The 22147-nt window shown below is 35.4% G+C and overlaps 1 protein-coding gene across 2 annotated transcripts in view; it reads right to left on the reverse strand.

Annotated features, from left to right (window-relative positions):
- Window positions 1-794: 794 nt before the first annotated feature.
- LOC127655369 (motile sperm domain-containing protein 2-like) overlaps window positions 795-22147 on the reverse strand; it is a 31496-nt gene continuing 10143 nt past the window's right edge. The window contains exons 4-13 of one of the 2 annotated variants that reach the window (XM_052143149.1): window positions 20414-20474; window positions 20187-20225; window positions 19953-20077; window positions 18851-19024; window positions 8677-8795; window positions 6282-6375; window positions 6050-6146; window positions 3737-3866; window positions 3113-3215; window positions 795-1899 (exon numbers count right to left, since the gene is read on the reverse strand). In XM_052143149.1, the coding sequence (XP_051999109.1) occupies window positions 1759-1899; window positions 3113-3215; window positions 3737-3866; window positions 6050-6146; window positions 6282-6375; window positions 8677-8795; window positions 18851-19024; window positions 19953-20077; window positions 20187-20225; window positions 20414-20474 (1083 nt within the window). In that variant the 3' untranslated portion in view covers window positions 795-1758. The remainder of the gene's footprint in view (window positions 1900-3112; window positions 3216-3736; window positions 3867-6049; window positions 6147-6281; window positions 6376-8676; window positions 8796-18850; window positions 19025-19952; window positions 20078-20186; window positions 20226-20413; window positions 20475-22147) is intronic. The other variant, XM_052143148.1, reaches the window with a different exon arrangement.

Here is a 22147-nt window from a genome sequence, read left to right on the forward strand (position 1 = left end):
CACAAAAAGCCAGAGCTCCAGCTGTCATGTTGTTCCCAGTGTGTGTGTGCCCATATCATTTTAGTGTGATACCCTAGCAACCGGTTAGCAACATTCTGCAACTGCCTGGGAATTCTAGCGGACAACCACGAAATTACAGCAACCACCCTGAACGCCTTAGCAACCGCTATGTAGCCTCGAATGTTCTTGGTAAAACAAATTCTTGGAATGAGAGAAAATGAGACGCCTTAAAACACAGTGACATTTTTCTGCTGATCGCGGCCACTTGTTTTGAAGTTAGCGGGCATCGTGGTGCATGCAAACTGCACATGCTCCTTGACCTCGTGAATAAGCCACACCCCACGTGATGTCATCAGACTCGAAACTCCATATCACCTCCATTATAGCTCAGAAAAACTGTTTTTGTTTTGTTCTCAATCATGTCGACTGTATCTGAGAGAAAGTTTGTGTTGATACGACAAAGCAATCAAACGTTCCAACATTACAAATATAATTGATCATAGTGTCCAAAAACATCTCCAAAGAAATAAAAGATAATAATTGTACATAAGAACTAATTACACATGCAAACACAACAATGACTAAAGGTTTGCATAGCATGCACACATGATTTTAGTCATGAGATTTCACAGAATGAGTTTCATTCTGTGTCATTTGAGTCATCATTGAGTCTGTGTCGTGTATTTGGCGCCATCTCCTGGTGGTCATATGTAACATTGTGCTTCATGTGGATTATCTAATGATCTATACATCTGATTATCTTGTGTGTGGACTCGATTGAAGGATAATCACAGACTCTAAATAATCGTATGTGATATTCTGTTTATTTTTATGAAGTTATAAGAAAAAAACGCTGCATATAAGCAGCACCAACACTAATTGTCAAAGACATATATTTAGCTGTTATTCACTATATTTGTGTCTGAGAGTAACACAAATAGTCTGGTTGTATTTTACTTTTTATGAGATTTCCAACAACATATGACACATGAATATTTGATCAGTTTGATGTTTTTACTGATTGCAGTGATATGTACAATGTATTGTTTTATCTGAACACTTCTGAAGTCATGGATTAAACCACTGGATTCGTATGGATTACTTTTAAGCTGCCTTTATGTGCTTTTTGGTCACCATTCACTTGCATTGTATGGACCTACAGAGCTGAAATATCCTTTGACTTTTATACACACGTGCTCTGGGTAATTAAACTGAAGGTAATATAAAGTAGTTAATGTACATATTTGTAGGAAGTAATGCACAAAATCTCTCAAGAAAGCATATTTAATTAAACTTCCCATAATCTGAATTTAAAAACGGTGTTAAAATATAAAGTGATACTTTCATACTAGAGGACAATTCTGCTTAAATCTGTCAAGTATCGTATTTAGACCAAAAAAGGGCAAATGATAGTGGCGTGCAATACAAATGGTCATTTTAATGTTCATACATTCATACTTAAAAAAAAAAATACTATATATTAAAATCAAATTAAGTTAATTACAATTGCATAATCTTAAGACTTTCTACACAACATGTTTTATAAATTAAACCTTTGCTTATTCTGGCGATAAGTGATAAAAATACATTATTTAGCTTTGAGCTTTTGCTTTATATATATATATATATAATGTATGCATATGCAGATTTGGACCAGAGCAGAATGTGAAGTTCACTATGTTCCACAGCGTCCCTACAGTGTCCTCACGTTAACATCCAACCAGTCGAGCATCTCGGTCCTTCAGTCTTTACCGTGGTTTATGATGTCCACAGTGAGTATACCGTGATTAAGTTAAATGCCAGTAGAAACGACACCAGAACCACGAGAACTTTCTGCACCCAGAGACACGACTCCAGTTTCTGCTCCAAACGGGAATTAGCCATCATCACTCGCATCAACTGCAAGAAACATCAAACGTTAAAACTCAAGTTCTTAAAGCACGCCAACTTTTCCAGACCAGAGTCACGTTTACATATTTTTCCAGAGAACCCCCCCAAATAAAAAAATAAAAGACTCCAGTAATTCATAAATAATATTATGTTTTTATCTTATGATAAAGATTTGTTATTTTTGTCGTAACTTTGTAAACATGCAATTCTGGTTCTGTTCACTCTACCTCACTTTGAAAAGTCTCATTTTATTCCACTAGATGGCAGAAAACACTCTCATTCCATCACAATACACAGATGTGAATTGTAGGGGGCGCTCTAACACATTTTACCCCTCACAGATGTGAACTGTAGGGGGCGCTCTAACACATTATACCCTTCACAGATGTGAACTGTAGGGGGCGCTCTAACACATTATACCCCTCACACCCTCATTATTTCATTGAATATCTCGGCATCTGAGTGGACTACAAGCTCAATCTAGGGGTCATTAGAAAGCTGAGATCCTCCCCTTTGTGATGATGTATAACATTTTATCATCAATAGCCTTAAAATATTTTTCTGATGATTTGTTTAGTATGCTTTTCCTGCTGGATGGCATACTGTATTTTGTTCTGGACATCTAAGATATAACATTGGATTATTCAGTCAAGCAAGTTCACAGACAAGTAAAAACAAAGGCTCATTGTTTAGAGAACTTCCGGAGGTAAAATCTAACATAATTTTTTGCTATTTGGGGCTTAAAAGCTCAGAGCATAAAAGAAGTTTATATTTGATGACTTACAGAAATCATATTTCACTTTGTGACTCTTTTGACAATCTTTTGAACTGCGGTATTAGGGCAACATAATAAACTATACAGTCACTTTCCTGAGAGTGAGAGCTTTCATTTGATATATGACTTGTCCATTTATGTGCTATGGGAAGGACTTTTATTTTATATAAATATTTCTAACCCATTACCTCTAGGGGGCGCTAATTTTCAATGTGAATGTTTTTTAAGGCTTATTTTGTTATTTTAAGTAAAATTAATGCAGAAGTGATGTTACCTCTGAAAAGTTCAGATTCGAAGCTTTCAAATGACACCTCATATGCCTGACTTATGTATACGGAGACTTTAACGCTTTAAGCGAAATAATTTTTCGTGATTATAGCGCCCACTTTTGGAGCCTGCTGGCGGCTCCATAGTTTATTAAACAACTTTTCCAGAACAATTTCTCACCATCGTCTGCAGGTCTTGATGCTCATTGGTTGGTGTGACTGATGGACTTTCAAATGAATTACTATGAATGAGCTTGGGACTCTCTAGAATGTGACATCGTAACCTGCAAGAAAACATGAAAGAACAAGTTATTTAAAACATCTCATCTACTCTTGATCATCTTAAATGTCTTGCAGCACCGATGAGTTCTTGACAACAAGTTCACTCAAATTAACGAAAGTAAAACACTCGTTTCTTTTGTCATGATTTTATTTTTCCTATCTTTGCCCATTATACAGTGCAACGAAATACGATTTTAATTATTATTTTTTGGCTTGTTTTTTCAATTAAAATGTCTAAAACTTCTTTAAAACAAGGTATATTTACTTGAGGAGCTATTTATATATATATATTCGATAAGTGGTCATAAAAAATAAGCGACACCTTTTACCTGGACAAAATTGACCGACCATAGGAAATTAATGGGAAAGACTGAAAAACTGAGCTATTTTTATTTTAAATACAAAATATAAAGAAAAACACACAGTTGTGTCTCCACTCAAGAGATGTGGAAATGTGCGTCAGTCCTGAGAGCGCTTCACAGATGCATCAGATTCGCAGATATAACTCCATTTTTAGAGTCACCTTTGCTCCATGATTTTGGATTTGGAAACTTCTTTCCAGAATTGAGCCAAATCAGGAATTGCAGCTCCAGCACTCGCCTCCATCTCTGCTGCCATGACGAGAAACCGGTCCTGCGGTGACGCCTGGAACCCTACAACAAATACACACTTAAATCAGTTAAAGCACTAGTTGATATTCTGCAATTCAATATATTCTACAAGAAAAAACAAACAAATGAAAGAGAAACTCCGCACTTGAGAACAAACAAACGAATGAACAATGAAAAAAATATATATACAAAAATTAAAGTCCGCACTTAAGAACAAACAAACGAATGAACAATGAAAAAAAAAATATATATAAAAAATTAAAGTCTGCACTTAAGAAAAAACAAACGAATGAACAAACGAAAAAATAAATATATAAAAAATTATAGTCCGCACTTAAGAACAAACAAACGAATGAACAATGAAAAAAAAATATATATAAAAAATTAAAGTCTGCACTTAAGAACAAACAAACGAATGAACAAATGAAAAAAATATATATACAAAATTAAAGTCCGCACTTAAGAACAAACAAACGAATGAACAATGAAAAAAAATATATATAAAAAATTAAAGTCCGCACTTAAGAACAAACAAACGAATGAACAATGAAAAAAAATATATATAAAAAATTAAAGTCCGCACTTAAGAACAAACAAACGAATGAACAATGAAAAAAAAATATATATAAAAAATTAAAGTCTGCACTTAAGAACAAACAAACGAATGAACAAATGAAAAAAATATATATACAAAATTAAAGTCCGCGACTTAAGAACAAACAAACGAATGAACAATGAAAAAAATATATATAAAAAATTAAAGTCCGCACTTAAGAACAAACAAACGAATGAACAATGAAAAAAAATATATATAAAAAATTAAAGTCTGCACTTAAGAACAAACAAACGAATGAACAAATGAAAAAAATATATATACAAAATTAAAGTCCGCACTTAAGAACAAACAAACGAATGAACAATGAAAAAAAATATATATAAAAAATTAAAGTCCGCACTTAAGAACAAACAAACGAATGAACAATGAAAAAAAATATATATAAAAAATTAAAGTCCGCACTTGAGAACAAACAAACGAATGAACAAATGAAAAAAATATATATACAAAAATTAAAGTCCGCACTTAAGAACAAACAAACGAATGAACAATGAAAAAAAAATATATATAAAAAAATTAAAGTCTGCACTTAAGAAAAAACAAACGAATGAACAAACGAAAAAATAAATATATAAAAAATTATAGTCCGCACTTAAGAACAAACAAACGAATGAACAATGAAAAAAAAAATATATATAAAAAATTAAAGTCTGCACTTAAGAACAAACAAACGAATGAACAAATGAAAAAAATATATATACAAAATTAAAGTCCGCACTTAAGAACAAACAAACGAATGAACAAACGAAAAAATCAATATATAAAAAATTAAAGTCTGCACTTAAGAACAAACAAACGAATGAACAAACGAAAAAATCAATATATAAAAAATTAAAGTCTGCACTTAAGAAAAAACAAACGAATGAACAAACGAAAAAATTTATATATACAAAAATTAAAGTCCACACTTAAGAACAAACAAACGAATGAACAAACGAAAAAAATCAATATACAAAAATTTAAGTCCGCACTTAAGAACAAACAAACGAATGAACAAACGAAAAAATCAATATATAAAAAATTAAAGTCTGCACTTAAGAACAAACAAACGAATGAACAAATGAAAAAAGAAATGTATATAAAATGAAAGACCGCAATTAAGAACAAACAAACGAATGAACAAACGAAAAAAATCAATATACAAAAATTAAAGTCCGCACTTAAGAACAAACAAACGAATGAACAATGAAAAAAATATATATACAAAAATTAAAGTCCGCACTTATGAACAAACATACGAATGAACAAACGAAAAAAATAAATATATAAAAAATTTAAGTCTGCACTTATGACCAAATAATAGAATGAAAAAATGAAAAATAAATAAAATAAATACTGTTTATAAAATGAAAGTCCACACTTATGAACAAACAAACAAACAAACGAATGAACAAATGAAAAACAAAATGAATGAAGAACAAATATTATATATACATACTGTGTGTATCTATAGTATAGAAAAAGTGATTGATGGCTCTATTTTCAGGAGCGCTAATTCGAAGCGCAATTTTTCATGCCAGCGAAAGCGTAAATGAGTGTTTGCACTTACTGTGTTAATGAACAGAGGAAAATAAATATCTGGTGAGAGAGAGCGTGAGATGATCTTCACCTCCATGTAGTGAAACTACGATGTCCACACTGGCTCCAGGCTCACAGTTGCTGTTACTGGGTTTAACACGGTACTTCTCTGGAGCTGTTGTCCGAACCTGCACACAACAAAACACGTCATCATTTACCATCAAATAATACAGACCCCATCAAAACAACCAAAGAGAGGAAACTCTAGAATAGAGTCAATTTCAAGAACTAAACTCCTCAGGAGGACAAACATGGAGTCTCACCTTAAAAGCCACATGGTTCTTGCTGACATTGTTGAGGATGATCAAACATTTCTTCTCTGTTTCTTTAGCACCAAAACTGAGCTCTTCTGCTGGACTGAGACAGAGAAAACGGACAGTCAAACACGCGTCCCTAAACCCAGAAAAAAGGGTGCAAACTTGCAGTGTTTCGAAATATAACTATAAGGAAAGCAGCAAACTCTTATTGAGCGACACATAACAGCAACATGTTCATGCATGACAAAACATGAAGAAGTAAACTTGCTGAGCTGCACGAATGACTGTCAACCATTAACACTCAATGTAGTGTACCTTCATATTTTTATGCCAACTAGAAACTATTTTCTTGATCCAAAGGATGATTTAAAAGACAAAGTCAACTTTTTCTGTGTTATATAAAAGGTCTCAAACTATGTTTCCATCCAAGGATTTTTTGCGGAAAAGTTTTAGTGCATCAAAATAAATCTGATCGAAACGCAAATTATCGCTAAAATTTCACAAGTGTTAACATAATATTTTTCCGTTTAACTCTAGCACATAAACTCTGTCGATGCTTCCAATGTTGCAAAAAACTGGTTTTAAAACCCCCCCAATCGTTAGCCTGTGTTACCATGACGACAAGATATACATCCTTGAAAGCCAATATATTGTACGTGATTATGGATTGATCTTAACGGCGTATAGATCCGACCTGCAAACGTGACACTTCCAGAGTGCAACACAAATATCTCGTATCATGCACCGGTCATCAACAGGTGCAAGGAGAACAAATGAATGGCCACTGTTTGTGATTAATCACGGTAGACATCCGTTTATTTATTAAAGTTGCTTTTCCACACCATTCAAAATAATAGACGGCAGTCATGGAATTAGCCCACAAAACATAAAATATATCATTTCTATGCACAAAGATGTTTTAAATTAAGCATAAATACTCAATACTGGAGAAAAGCTTCAGTGTTTCATTAGGAACAATATCATATAGAACAATTCTATAAAATTGTTTAAACTTTGGAAAAAATGTCAGCAAAATTCCCTTTATTAAATGAAATAAATTACCAAATGAATAAAGCACTAAATAAAATGATTAATCACCAAGCGAATAAATAAAAAAAAAATATATATATTATTATTATATATATTTTTTTTTAGTTTTATTTATTTATATATATATATTTTATTATATATTTATTTATATATATATATATATATACCTATATATGTCTTTTCTTTACACAAACTTAAATTATCAGCATCCTGTTCTGTAGACAAAAAAATCACTAATTTTCACTAATAATTCTCACTTCAGATGTTAATATAAATTGTATATATATATTATATAGTATATGATTTCTATTGCACAGAAATGTTGATATAAAATATGTCTTGACATCTATCGATCTGGTTTTGCTGTAGTTAATGATTATTATGAAATATCAAAGAATTTCTACATTTTATTATTTCCCAAAAAATGGCATATTAATTAATAGCTTTTATATTTGTCAATTTACATGTCCAAAATATCAATGTTTTACACGTATGAACTGAACTTATTAATGACTTATAATATAGTTTTAGATTAAATGCATTGGGTTATGAAGGATTTATAAACATGAAATTGATTTACCCCAATTCACTAAACGGCCCGTTAGAACTGATTCTCAGAAAATACCAAGTCTAATGCTGAAGTTTTAATCAGAGACGCTGTTAAAACATGCTTTTATACTCGTGATTCACTAGACAAAAAACTTCATAACTTCTCTAATGGCCAAAATAAAAATCATCACAATCATTTATAATGTTGCTTCATTTTATATCGCAAGCAAAATCATTGCAAATATTCAGTATTGTGAATATGTCATATGTCCCCCAGTTCTAGTATGCGCATGTTTTATATTGAATATATTTGACATGAATCGCACAAGCTTGGCGAAACATTGCAGATCACATGACTGATGGCTGCAGGGCTCCAGTAAAATCCATCAGAATCCAGTTAATTCTCACAATGGATCCGAACGACATTAGAAACATCAAAGCTGAGGAATATCAGACGAGTTTGAGTGTTTCTAATGTCGGCTCACTTTCATTTTATCTCGTATTCATTCCAGTATGGATTAACAAGTGTGTCGTGGTGTGAACAATCACCTGAGAAAGTTCAAAAGCTTGTGACAGGATTAGAATTCCGCTCTGTTGTTTACATTGAGAAATCGTTATCTGAGAATTCCAAGGAATTGTTTGAAGTTTCATGTGCTTGGCCACTAGATGTTACATATTGGCATGAAAGTGAAAGTGAGTCCTACAGGTTTGGAACAACATGATGGTGAGTAAATGATGACAGAAATACAATTTTGAATCTTTTGACAGCTGGAGAAAATCAAACATGAGCACAGTAATTTACCTGATGTGTATTAAAGTGCCCTTGAATGTGGACGTGGGTTTTCTCGCCGCCCTCAGTCGAACAGACCCGTCGCTTCTGTCCAGATCTTCTGACTTCAGACTGTCCTCCTGAAAATTGACCTACAAAATAATAAACGCACAACACAACGATATAATGAACATGATAATGATCTTAACCAACAAAAGCATAACATAAGGAAGAGAACATATACATATACAGTGGCAAGAAAAAGTATGCGAACCCTTTGGAATTACCTGCATTTATGCATGTCTCTTAAAATCTGGTTTAATCTTCATCTAAGTTACAATAATGAACAAACACAATCTGTTTTAACTAATAACACACACATCATTGTTTTGTACACATATTGAATACATCATTCAATCATTCAAAGTGTAGGTTGGAAAAAGTTATGTGAACCCTAGGCTAATGACCAAATCTAATCAATGAAACGAGATTGTAGGTGTGGGTTAGAGCTACTTTGACTTATAAAAAGCACTCAAACATTTTGAGTTTGCTATTCACAAGAAGCATCTGCTGACGTGGACCATTCATCGCAAAAAAAGATATCTCAGTAGACCCTCGATCAAGAACTGTTGCTTGTAAGGTTAGACAAACTGTCTATAAATGGAGGTGATTTAGTACTATAGGTACTCTCACTAGAAGTGGCCGTTAGATATTCATCTGTCCACAGTTAGACAAACTGTCTATAAATGGAGATGATTTAGTACTATAGGTACTCTCACTAGAAGTGGCCGTTAGATATTCATCTGTCCACAGTTAGACAAACTGTCTATAAATGGAGATGATTTAGTACTATAGGTACTCTCACTAGAAGTGGCCATCCAGTAAAGATGACTCAAAGGAGACACCACAGAATGATCAATGAGGTAATAAAGATCACTAGAGTGACAGATAAAGACTTGAAGGAATCATTGGAACTGGTTAACATCTCTTTTCATGAGTCTACTATACAGAAAACATTAAACAGGTGTGTGTTCATGGCAGGACATCATGAAGGAAGCCACTGCTTTCCAACAAAAACATTGTTGCACATGAAGTTTTCCAAAGACCACCTTGACACTCCACAACACTACTGGGAAAATGTTTTGTGGACTGATGAAACTAAAGGTTGAATTGTTTGGGAAGAACATGCAGCACTACGCATCGCGTAAAAGGGAATTCACATACCCTTTTAAGTGAAGTATAGTGGAGGGAACATCATGATTCGGGGCCTGGACCGCTTGCCATCATCAAGTTTATCGAGATATCCTACAGGATAATATCAGGGTGTCTGAGCGACAGCTGAAGATCAGTAGACGTTGGGTGATGCAGCAGGACAATGACCCTAAACATCGAAGTAAATCCACTACAGACTGACTTAAAAAAAAGAAAATCCACCTTTTGGAGTGTCCCATTCAGAGTCCAGACCTGAACCTAATAGAGATGCTGTGAGTGACCTCAAGAGAGACACCAGACATCCTAAGAATATGAGCTGAAGCAGTTCTGTAAGGAAGAATGATCCAGAATTCCTTCTGAATGTTGTGCAGGTCTAATCAACAGCTACCCGAAACACTTGATTGAGGTTATTGATGCCAAAGGAGGATCAACCAGTTATTAAATCCAAGGGTTCACTTACTTTTTCCACAGCACTATGAATGTTTAATGGGATGTGTTCAATAAACACATGAAAGATTATAATTGTTTGTGTGTTGTTAGCTTAAGCACATTGTGTTTGTCTATACTTGATGAGATCACAATGTATGACCAAACCAGCTAAATACAAAGGGTTCACATACTTTTTCTTGCCACTGTATATTACGGCTGTCAACCGATTTATTGCATATGCCAATTAATTGAATTAATCGTATTTATAAATATGTGCTGAGAAAGCCCCTCAAATAACACTAATTCAATATATAATGATGAAATAATTCTAAATAGTTCTATTGAAATCATTATAAATATAATAATTCAGATTAGGGAGGCGCCGATACCGATTTTAACCAAAACTATAGGCCGATACAGATATTTTGCCACTTACCTTATTTTGTCAAGAGATCATCGTTTTACTCGGGAATGCTTAAAAAAACTATAAAGTGCTAAAAAAGCTTTTTTACTCTTCTTATAACACATCATTTCTGATAATTTAGAAGTCAAAGTCGGCTGGTTTCAAAGTGTTTTGGATGGTTTACAGGCAAGTGCCGCAAAAAGTGTGTTACTCGTTCATTATAAATCGCTTTTTCATATCGTTCATCTGTGTTTGAACGCAAGAACGCGGTTTCATCTTGTGTTGTCGTTAGTGTCAATCAAGCCTGAGTGTGGTTTGTTGTCTGGACAGCTGGAGTTTCGCTTACTGCCCCCTGCTGAAAACAGGTGGCACTTCAAGCTTGAATTGTTCCAATGGTACAGTGGGAATATTCCTTATTAAGGTCTGGTGACATGATACATTGCATGATTATTTAGTTTTTTATATAATTGAACGTGTTAAATCAATAGCCCTAAAAAAACAGCCATTTTTTTTCATTGATTTTCTCTCATTTTGGAACGCACAATTCCCAATGCGCTCCAAGTCCTCGTGGTGGCATAGAGGCTGGCCTCAATCCGGGTGGCAGAGGACGAATCCCAGTTGCCTCCGCGTCTGAAACCGTCAATCTGCGCATCTCATCAAGTCGCTTGTTTAGCCCGTTACCGCGGAGATGTAGCTATTCTCTGCGGCAACCAACCCATTGAGAGCGAGAACCACATTATAGCAACCACGAGGAGGTTACCCCATGTGACTCTACCCTCCCTAGCAACTGGGCCATTGTGGTTGCTAAGGAGACCTGACTGGAGTCACTCAGCATGCCCTGGATTTGAACTCGGTGGACAGCGTCAGTACTCACCGAGATACACAGGCCCCCCAAAAATGCCATTTCTTATCTGATTGGCAACTACTACACCACTTGTGTAACTTATCATCAGTAAGAGTAAGATTTCGTTTTTGGTGCCTTGTAACACGTGAACTAGATATCCATAAGCAGAACTGCATTCGTCTGTGAAATAATCAGTACTTCTTACCTACGGAGGACAAAAATGCTGATCAGTGTCACATTTTTTGCCACACTATTATCAATTCTCAGATAAGCCCGTCCCTGAACGAAATGTCAAAACAAAACCAACTGTGGTCTCGTCTTGGCTGAAAGTCTGGCTAAGCAAATCGATTGGTTGCGTGACCGTCTAAATAGAGAGGCAATTAATTCCCACAGATGCACGACTAAACATGAAAACCATTGACATACAAACCACCAAACTGTGATTTAACACTATTGAAACTATCCCAGAAACTTTTTACAATGTCTCAGTTCCACTTCAAAACCTCTGACGATGGCACAAGGTCAGAAAGCCACAAAAAACTGCTGAACACACACTGTCTTTGTGCTGCTGCTGCAGAAGTGGACCAGACGAAACTGAAGCAAAACTTCAGAGTTGCTGTGAACAGATGCGGGGGGGAGAAAAGGCGGGAGGGGATGTATGTCATAGGTGAAAGGTCAAAGGTCACCACATAATGGGTGTGACGCAACAGTAGGTACAATCGAGGGGCCTTTTGTGACACGTTTCAAAACAATTAGGAGGCAGTTTAGCTTTGAAATGTCGTGGACTTTATTCAGTGTTTGATTGAAGTGAAATGTCAACATTAAACATCATTACATGAAAATCGCAACATAGAAAATAGCAGCAATTTCAATTCAATTTCTATACATCAAACTATGATTTATGAACAATCTACAAAATTATATTGCGTTTTTTTTATGTGTGTTTTAACAGTCAGAATCATCATTAGTGCTTATTCATTCGTTTATGGATCATTAGTGATGAATCAAGTATTTATATATATATATATGGGTAGTTAACATGAAGTACAACAAACAAAATTTTGCAAATTATTTGATCATTATTAGGCATGCATCTTTTGATTTCATTATACATTAATGGAGAAACCACATGGATTTTTTTCTTCAAAAAGAAATTAAATTAAAACAATGAATAAACAATTAGTGAAGGCAAAAAGGTGATTTTAAATGAACAACTTCAAAAGAAATGGGGTCTTCACAGCACCTACGATACACATTAAACCTTCATGTTGATATAAAATGGACACGTTCTGTTAATATGCACATCGACTTTGGCAAACATACAGAAATGAATCACCATCAGTTAGAAATCACTTTCATTAACAAACAATTTTCCTCCTTTACAGCAGCTGTGACTCTGAGACGTCAAATGATAAAATAAAGTCATTATTTTAGAACTTAATCAACTATAAAAAAGCTGTTCAGGTTTAAAATAAACAGTAAATGTGGAAAAGCACATTCAGCTTCAATGTGATGGAGTGTTAGTGCAAAAAAATGAAATGATTCAATGCATGTAAAAATAGTGAGAGTGTTAAAAATGGTTTGAAACTTCCATGATGACTAAAGTTATCCGTCCTTCCTCTTTAAATATGAAGAAAGCGATCACATGACATAGTGGTTTAAAATAGTTCCTCTGTAAGACTTTAGAGAAAGCTCTGACGGAGTGTTTGACAGACAGGAATGTGTTTTAATCTGTTTGAAATCGAGCAGGATACAATAAAGGTTTTTTTTAATCCCCTTTTCTCCCAATTTGGAACGCCCAATTCCCGCTACTTAGTAGTTTCTCGTGGTGGTGCGGTTACTCATCTCAATCCGGGTGGCTCAGGACGAGTGTCAGTCACCGCCACTTCTGAGACCTCAATCGGCGCATCTGATCACGTGACTCGTTGTGCATGACACCGCGGAGACTCACAGCATGTGGAGACTCATGCTACTCTCCACGATCCACACACAACTCACCACACGCCCCATTGAGAGAACCACTAATCACCACCACGAGGAGGTTACCCCATGTGACTCTACCCTCCCTAGCAACCGGTCCAATTTGGTTGCTTAGGAGACCTGACTGGAGTCGCTCAGCACGCCCTGAATTCAAACACACGTCAATACTCGCTGAGCAACCCAGACTCAGAATACAGTAAACGTTGAATTTAATCGATTTTCCAATTAGTTGCAATCTTAATAAGTCAGAAGGTTCTCTGTATAATTATAAACATTCGCCGAGAATTTCTTTCATACACAAAATGGATATTATTCCTCAAATATATCCAAATGAATCAGAATTGAATCGCAAACTTGTGATTCAGAATCAAATCGAATCAGGACATATCGATAATCAGCCCTAATAAGAACGCAAAGACAACTATGTAAAACAGGAGAGCCATGGATGGATAAAATATAGGTTTTACGATTAATCCGATCAACAAATCGATGCAATTGAACCGCAAAATTTGAGCCTTGTTAATTTTTTTTTATTAATATTTTGGTACTTTATGGTAATGTACCAAGTTAGAAGGTTTCTTGTATAATTTACAGCATTAGCATGGAGTGGTGGCGTAGTGGGCTAAAGCACATAACTGGTAATCAGAAGGTTGCTGGTTTGATCCCCACAGTCACCACCATTGTGTCCTTGAGTAAGGCACTTAACTCCAGGTTGCTCCGGGGGGATTGTCCCTGTAATAAGTGCACTTTGGATAAAAGCGTCTGCCATATGCATAAATGTAAATGTAGAAAAAAGGATATTAGTACTGAAATGAATCAAATCGCAAACTTATGAATCAGAATCGATTCAAATTGGAAAAACTGTATGGATACTCAGCCCTTACAAGAACACAAAGATAATGATGTAAAACAGAAAAACTTTCTGGTAATTGTTCTTCATTTTTTAGCTTCGTTTCAGAATAAAATACTAAATCGTAAGAAAACAAATTAGTGCAGGAACTCATTAACATATGATTCAATTTGTCAGTAAAATTTCAATGAAATGTTTGTGCTAAGAAACAATAACATACTTCATAAATGCTATTGAAAATACTGAAAACAACATCATATTTGCAATTGTGGACACAAACAGCTGAATCATCTTGAACGGTGTTGGTTGAAATGTGTTGGACACAGATGAATCGTTGGGACGGTTTGAGGTGTGTAGAAACGCTCAGGAAACCACAGCAGCTTGAGGCTCAAATAATGTCTTACCAGTCCTTGTTTTAAGACACACAGAGAATGGAAATCAACTTTAACATTTGTCAAGATAATAATGACCCAATCAACCCTGACTGGAGATCTTAAGTGTGCAAAAGCTTCATTTCACCCCCAATCAATGGTGTGAACTCATGCTTAGCGGCAGTTTAAATGTGACTTGATGTGTCCCAGCCGAAATACTGCGAATGCTCTCGCTCGACAGATATTCTTACATTCACACGATACACGCAAGGACACCAGAAAAAGACAGTTTAGGTCTATAACACACAACCAAATGTTTATCACACTAGAAAATTAGTTGCACCTCTAAAAGTGCAAAATGTTAGAAACACTTGAAGGCAACATGCTTATCTTTTAATGTATTATTTACAGTGAAATGTATCTTTAGGCTAAAGGAGTGTTCAATAGCACATTTTTTCTGTAGTATTGAGAACCGTGAAATTTCACTGGTATCTGTACCGACTACTGGAACCGTGACAACACTATTATTAGCATATATAACCTACACACACACACTACACACACGCACACACTGACACTCACACACACACACACGCACACACTGACACACACACACACACACGCACACACTGACACACACACACTACACACACGCACACACTACACACACACACACACACACTGACACACACACACTACACACACACACTACACACACTACACACACACTACACACACACACTACACACACTGACACACACACACACACACACACACTACACACACACACACACACACACACACTGACACTCACACACACACACACACACTACACACACGACACACTGACACACACACACACACACACACACATACACTACACACACATACACTACACCCACATATACATACACACAGACACACACACACTACACACACACTTTTTGCACAAGTGGCTGAAGAGTCTGTCCAGTAGAAATCAGATCTGTTCAGCAACAACTAAAATATTGGTAATATTGCTTTACAGCTCAAACAATTTAACTTAAAATGTCATGCAACATTCACAAAAATACAAACTTCATATTAGTGCATTGAAACCCTCAGACCGCCATAGCATGCGTGTTACTATAACCACTGTATTTGCTTTTATACTTGACTATTGTCTATAGTAATCAGCTTTATCCCATAAACTCTGTTGATACAGCTCAACCCAGAACATTCATTTAAGCTGTTTATTTGAGACTGGTGCGTTTGTGTTTTGAAACCATTAGTCATGTGTGTGTTTTAAACCGCCAGCAAAACCACTTCCTGTTTGGTCTGTCATCAACTTCCAGTGCACAGACAGTATTTATAACCGTACCGGAGCTTCACCAGCAAGTGTTTGGTTCTGTATGTTAAAGGAATGTTCTAGCTTTGATACAAGTTAAACAGACACTTCTGTTTACCGCAGATAATAACTGTAATAGCACCAAAGGTGTTGCCAAATGAAAGGAGTGCATGAGATAAAAGCATGAAAAAATGAAAAAGTGCACAAATGAGCGAATGTACTAACAAAGTAACAAAACTGAAAGTAAATAGAAGTCAAATGTCAGCAGAGGAAGAGCAGATGATCACATGACTATGATAAAACATGCCTCAACAATGATCAGATCAGAGCACACAGATAAACACAATCAATCAGCAGTGAAGCAACATGACCATTAAACATGTGACAAAATCCTTCCGTCTTCTCACAGTATGCTAAAGTTGTGCTTTAAGAGTGTTTACTGAAACTGTTCTCCTGATCAACAGCGGTTATTTTCTTGCGTAATAAAAGCGGAACATAACGACGATCTGTGATATAACGTCTCAACCACATTACTCCAGAACAAGATATATTTCTGCTGTTATGTTTAAAGGAATATTCAGATTTCAATAAAAGTCAAGCATGTTGATTACCACAAAAAATTAGGGATGCACCGATATTACAAATTTTGTCCGATACCGATTTTAACAAAAAACCGATAATGATATCGATATTCTGCCTCTTATCTCATTTGGCCACCAGATCACTGTTTTACTTGTATAAAGAGAGCTACAAAAGCATACAAAATCATTTCCAATATAAATAATTACCGATATCTCAGAAGTCGAAGTTTGCTGGTTTTAAAGTGCTGTGTAAGGCTTTATCACATCAATTATAGGCAAGTGCCATTTTCAAAACTGTCACGTTCGCTTACGGCATTTTTCCGCATTAACATGAGAACGAGACATAATAAAAATGAAATATTACATGTTCTTATGAGTGCCAAGCCTTCTCCATATTGTGGCTATTATTATTTCTGGATTGTGTATTTAAATTCAGAGTTTTTATAAAGTGTGTTACTATTCATCCATCCATCCATCACTTATAAATAAACCATCGGTTTTTCATATCTGCGTTTTCATGCTTATTACCGATATGCCGATGATCTTCATTTTGGTCAATAATTGGCCGGTAGGTGTCTGTGTATCTCAGCGAGTATTGACGCTGACTATCACACCTGGAGTCGTGAGTTTGAATCCAGAGCGTGCTGAGTGACTCCAGTCAGGTCTCCTTAGCAACCAAATTGGCCCGGTTGCTAGGGAGGGTAGAGTCACATGGGGTAACCTCCTCGTGGTCACTATAATGTGGTTCTCGCTCTCGGTGGGGCGTGTGGCGAGTTGTGCGTGAATGCCGCGGAGAATAGCGTGAAGCCTCCACATGCATTATGTTTCCATGGTAACGTGCTCAACAAGTCATGTGATAAGATGCGTGGATTGACGGTCTCAGACGCGGAGGCAACTGAGATTCATCCTCAGCCACCCGGATTGCATTGGGAATTGGGGAGAAAATAAAAGATTTAAAAAACATCATTGGCCAATAACTATCGGCAGCCGATACCTCGGTGAATGGGGTTTAATCCGTAAACATTAAAATACTCACAGTTTCAAAAGTATAGCCACAAGACATAAACAATATGAGTGTTAACATGATTTTAGTGTCATTAAATCACTCACTAACCACATCTGTGTAAAGTCATAGCCAATATTACAAACTGGTAATCTCAGTATTCAAAATGACTTCACACAGATGTGGTTAGTAAGGGATTTTATAACACTACAATCATGTTAACACTCATATTGTTTATGTCTTGTGACTCTAAAACAATGAGTAAAACAATGAGTTTACGAATTGACCCCATTGACTTCCATTGTAAGTGTCTCACTGGAACCAAAGTTTTTTAATAATCAAGTGACGAGTAGAAACTACTTTTGTGGTAACTAGCGGTGTAATGCTAGTTACACAAATGCTGTTGATTGAGCTTAACTTGTATTGAATCCGGAATATTCCTTTAAGTGTGCAGAATGCTTTGCTCGTTAAAGACGATGTCATGAATCAAGAATATTGATTTAGAAGCTTGAATGCATGATTTCGATTTCGATAATGGGTGAACCTCATGAAACTTGTCAAGAACATGTCTGGGCCATGTTGTACCCCAAAATCAAAAGACAGAAAGAAGAAATTATATTATGCATAAAGCCACTTGATTAGTCATTGTTTACCATTGGGAATAATGGGAATTACAAAACAAATCCGGATCCATTAGGGTGATGAATTGAGAATTTGAGGCAGATAAATTGCATAATTGACATGAAAATAACGTAATATTACAAAAAATTCGAAATGGTTTTAAAATAGGCTTAATTTACCATTTCTATTCTTAAAATGTACATTTAGTCATTTAGCAGATGCTCACAAGAAGCGACTCTCACATACAATATCTGCCAAGATCCAACAGTAGCTAGAGTCGCACAGAAGCTAGAGCAAAAGTTATTATTCATTTTAAATATAATATTTAGTGTTATTATGAATGTAGACTGGTTAAGTGCTCGTAGAAGAGGTTGAGATGGCGATTGATCTTAAAGGGACTTTGGGACCATCAGATGACACTTTAGAGAGCGCATGAGGGGACATAGTCCTAGTCTTTGCCTCCTCTCCACATTTTGACATGAAATATTGCACATGTTTTCGTGAGATTCACCCCGAGGTATTTTTAGGCTAGTGTTTGAGGGGGCAGGATTTAGACTGTGAATCAGAGCAAATGTGGTATATTTACCTTTTTGGGTTTGATTGTTTGCTCGGAGTTGAAACTCGACTCTAGGGCCTCTTTTGATTCGGATTCGAGATCTTTGATGTCGCTCTCGTCTTCACTGACGACTGGACCATTCTCACAGATCGGAGACTGGAAGTCATCGTCCGGAAGAGGCGGATAACTGTATTTGAATTGGTCCTGTTTCAAAAGAAATAAATATAATAATAACAACTCTTAGATCTCCTCGTATTAGTGCATGTGGAGGCGACTCAAGTCTATGCCACACAAATATACAATTAAACATTCTATAATTGTTATATTGAAAAAACATATTAAAGTTTAAGCCTTCTAACAACATACAGTATATTATATATATACACACACACACCATACATACATACATATTTATAAATATTTACATATATATATTACATTTATTTATATATTTATTTATTTTGTTATATCTAAATATGTTGTACTATTTACATATATATACACACACACACACACATATATATATATATATATATATATATAAAAATATAAAACTAAATAAATATATATTTATACATTTATATATAATACATAAATAAATGTATATAAATATATTAATTAATAAATACATTTAAATATATATATAACTAAATAAATATATATTTATACATTTATATTTATATATAATATATAAATACATTTATATAAATTAATTAATTTTATATATATATAACCAAACCATTATTATTAAATATACGATTAGTACATTTTCAAAATGTTTAATGCAAGAATAAAAATGGCATGTTTTCCACTAAATTAACACAATGGGGCATGGTATTGAATTATTTAAATTTATACGCATAAATAACAATACATAAACCTACAATATTTACATCCATACATTTTACGTACATTTTACTATATTAAATTTTTTTACCAATTCTTACCGCGTTCTTGAGACTTACTGAAACTTACCGATTATATAATTAAAATCATGCGAATATTCAAGACGTTACTTGATTATATATCGCCAGCGAAATCATTTTGAATATTTGTGAAAATCCAATATATCGCTCATCACTAGTGAAGACATTTTCCAGTCACTGAAATGATCCTTTTATTATTAACGTACCGTCCCGCTCATGTGCGGTGGCAGGTGTTCGGGGTCAATATACATCTGGATGTCACTCTTGGAGACAAACTTGAGTTTACTGATGGCTTCAGGGCCCAACCACGTCTTCACAATCTTCCAAGCAGCTGCCATTCAACACACAATCAAGACTCAAATCCATAAATGGCATCCAGTGGAGCAGATATCATTTCAAACATGACCATTTACACTTTGGATGAGCCAATAACAACTCACCATTCATGATCCAAGGCATGTCGTACATGATCATTTTAGCTGTGATGAGAAATAAATTAACATAAATATGTTTAATCAGTTTAAAACTGTTGCAACAAAGTGACAGATGCTTTGTATAATGCGCTATTATTATTTACTCATCTACTTCTACTATACCAGCTGTACACAAATGGTTGATTTCAAAAGCAATCAATCATATATACGTTTTATAAATTGAATGTACTCACAGAGAAACTTTGGATAGTACACTCTGAAGCAACTAATGATATACTTCACAAAGTCCATATCCTAGAGGAGACAAAATATGGGAAAGGAAAGCTTTTATGATTCACAGTCATGGCCTGAGAGCAGTATAAAGACATTTCCGCTTGCTCAAGCCAAGATATGTAATTCTACTGCTGGTAATCCATGCAACTTTCCCGCCACTGCAGGAGTTAATCTAATAATGAAATGTAAACACAGTAAACCCAAACTGCGTAGAAGTTTATTCTGATCTGAAGGCTGTTGTGCAACTGTAATGTTTACCAATGGTCAAGTAACCTTTAGCCTTATTTGATGTTGACGCATAAATTTGACATTGATATTTCATCAAAATTTCTGTTAGACACAAATAGGTCAGATGTCATAAGGCTAGTTTTCGTAGAATGGACACTGAAGTAATTGGTGAAGAACAAAAACATTTTAGATCAGATGAAAAAAGAAGATATAAAACATACTGTAGGCAAAACATTTTCCTACTCCCTGAAAGATATTCATGAAATAAGTGTTGTGAGATATCTCACCGCTCCCTGTGACAGCTCTAGTAAACAACAAACAAAAATGTGTCCAGAGACAATGACGCTTTTCACCTGTCAATCATTTTACACATTCTCATAGTATTGTAGTTGCAGCGAATTATTGAGGCTTAATGCCATTTTTATGCCACGTTGTTCATTAAAGTTGTCAGTTGAGGGCGCTGTTTTGCTGCTGTGGTTTTAAACAACCATTTCTGAACAATGTTGGTTTCAAAGCCAGTCTGTTATCTTTGGAGCAGGGTTTTGAAAAGAGGGGGCATGGCTAATTCAACAGCGCAGGTAGACCGTGCCGATAGCTGATTTTTGGAACTATCGGTTATCGGCAAATATCGATGTTGATAGTTGCCAATAGTTTTCTCATTATTCATTCATTTCAAAATAAGAGTACCTGGTGTGTTTCGGGCGTGTATATACTTAAGTCCCGCATTGTGCACCAAATCTTTATTTTTTCTGGTTATTAATGGGATTTTGGTCCTGCATCTGGGATGCAAAATTATTCATTTTGGACTCTCTGTCTTTGCCCGCCATAGTAAAGAAAGAATAAAAACATTTTGACGTTCTATAAATCTATTTTAAGGACTGTCAGCTGATTCATCGTTTTTTTGCCTTCCCATCACCTTCAAAAGGTGGCAAAATCCACTATCGCTCAACCTCTACTTCATTTGAACTATCCCAATATCGATTCTTAAAATCCCAAGATTGATGTTTTACTTTGGTTGTGTAGATTATTACATCTGTTAAACAAATAGCAAGTGAACTGCATAGTTTGGGCTCTATTGATAATATTTGCACTGTGCTTCACTGAAACCTGGTTGAGTGAAGCCATTCCGGACAGCGCATTACATCTGCCGGGCTTCCAGCTGTTCAGAGCGGATCGCATCGCTGAGTTAACGGGAAAACGAGAGGTGGTGGAACATGCTTTTACATCAACGAAAGTTGGTGTACAGATGTAACAACACTAAAGAGGATGTGCTGTCCTAATCTGGAAGCTCTTTATTAACTGTAAGCCGCTCTACTCGCCACGGGAGTTTTCTTCGTTTATTCTGGTGAGTGTTTACATTCCTCCAAACGCGTCTGGGAACTTAGCGCTGCAACAGCTGGCTGATCAAATCTCAGACACAGAACAACAATACCCGGACTCAGTCATTATTATTCTTGGGGACTTTA

The sequence above is a fragment of the Xyrauchen texanus genome, chromosome 14, assembly GCF_025860055.1.
Source record: "Xyrauchen texanus isolate HMW12.3.18 chromosome 14, RBS_HiC_50CHRs, whole genome shotgun sequence".
Lineage (NCBI taxonomy): Eukaryota > Metazoa > Chordata > Actinopteri > Cypriniformes > Catostomidae > Xyrauchen > Xyrauchen texanus.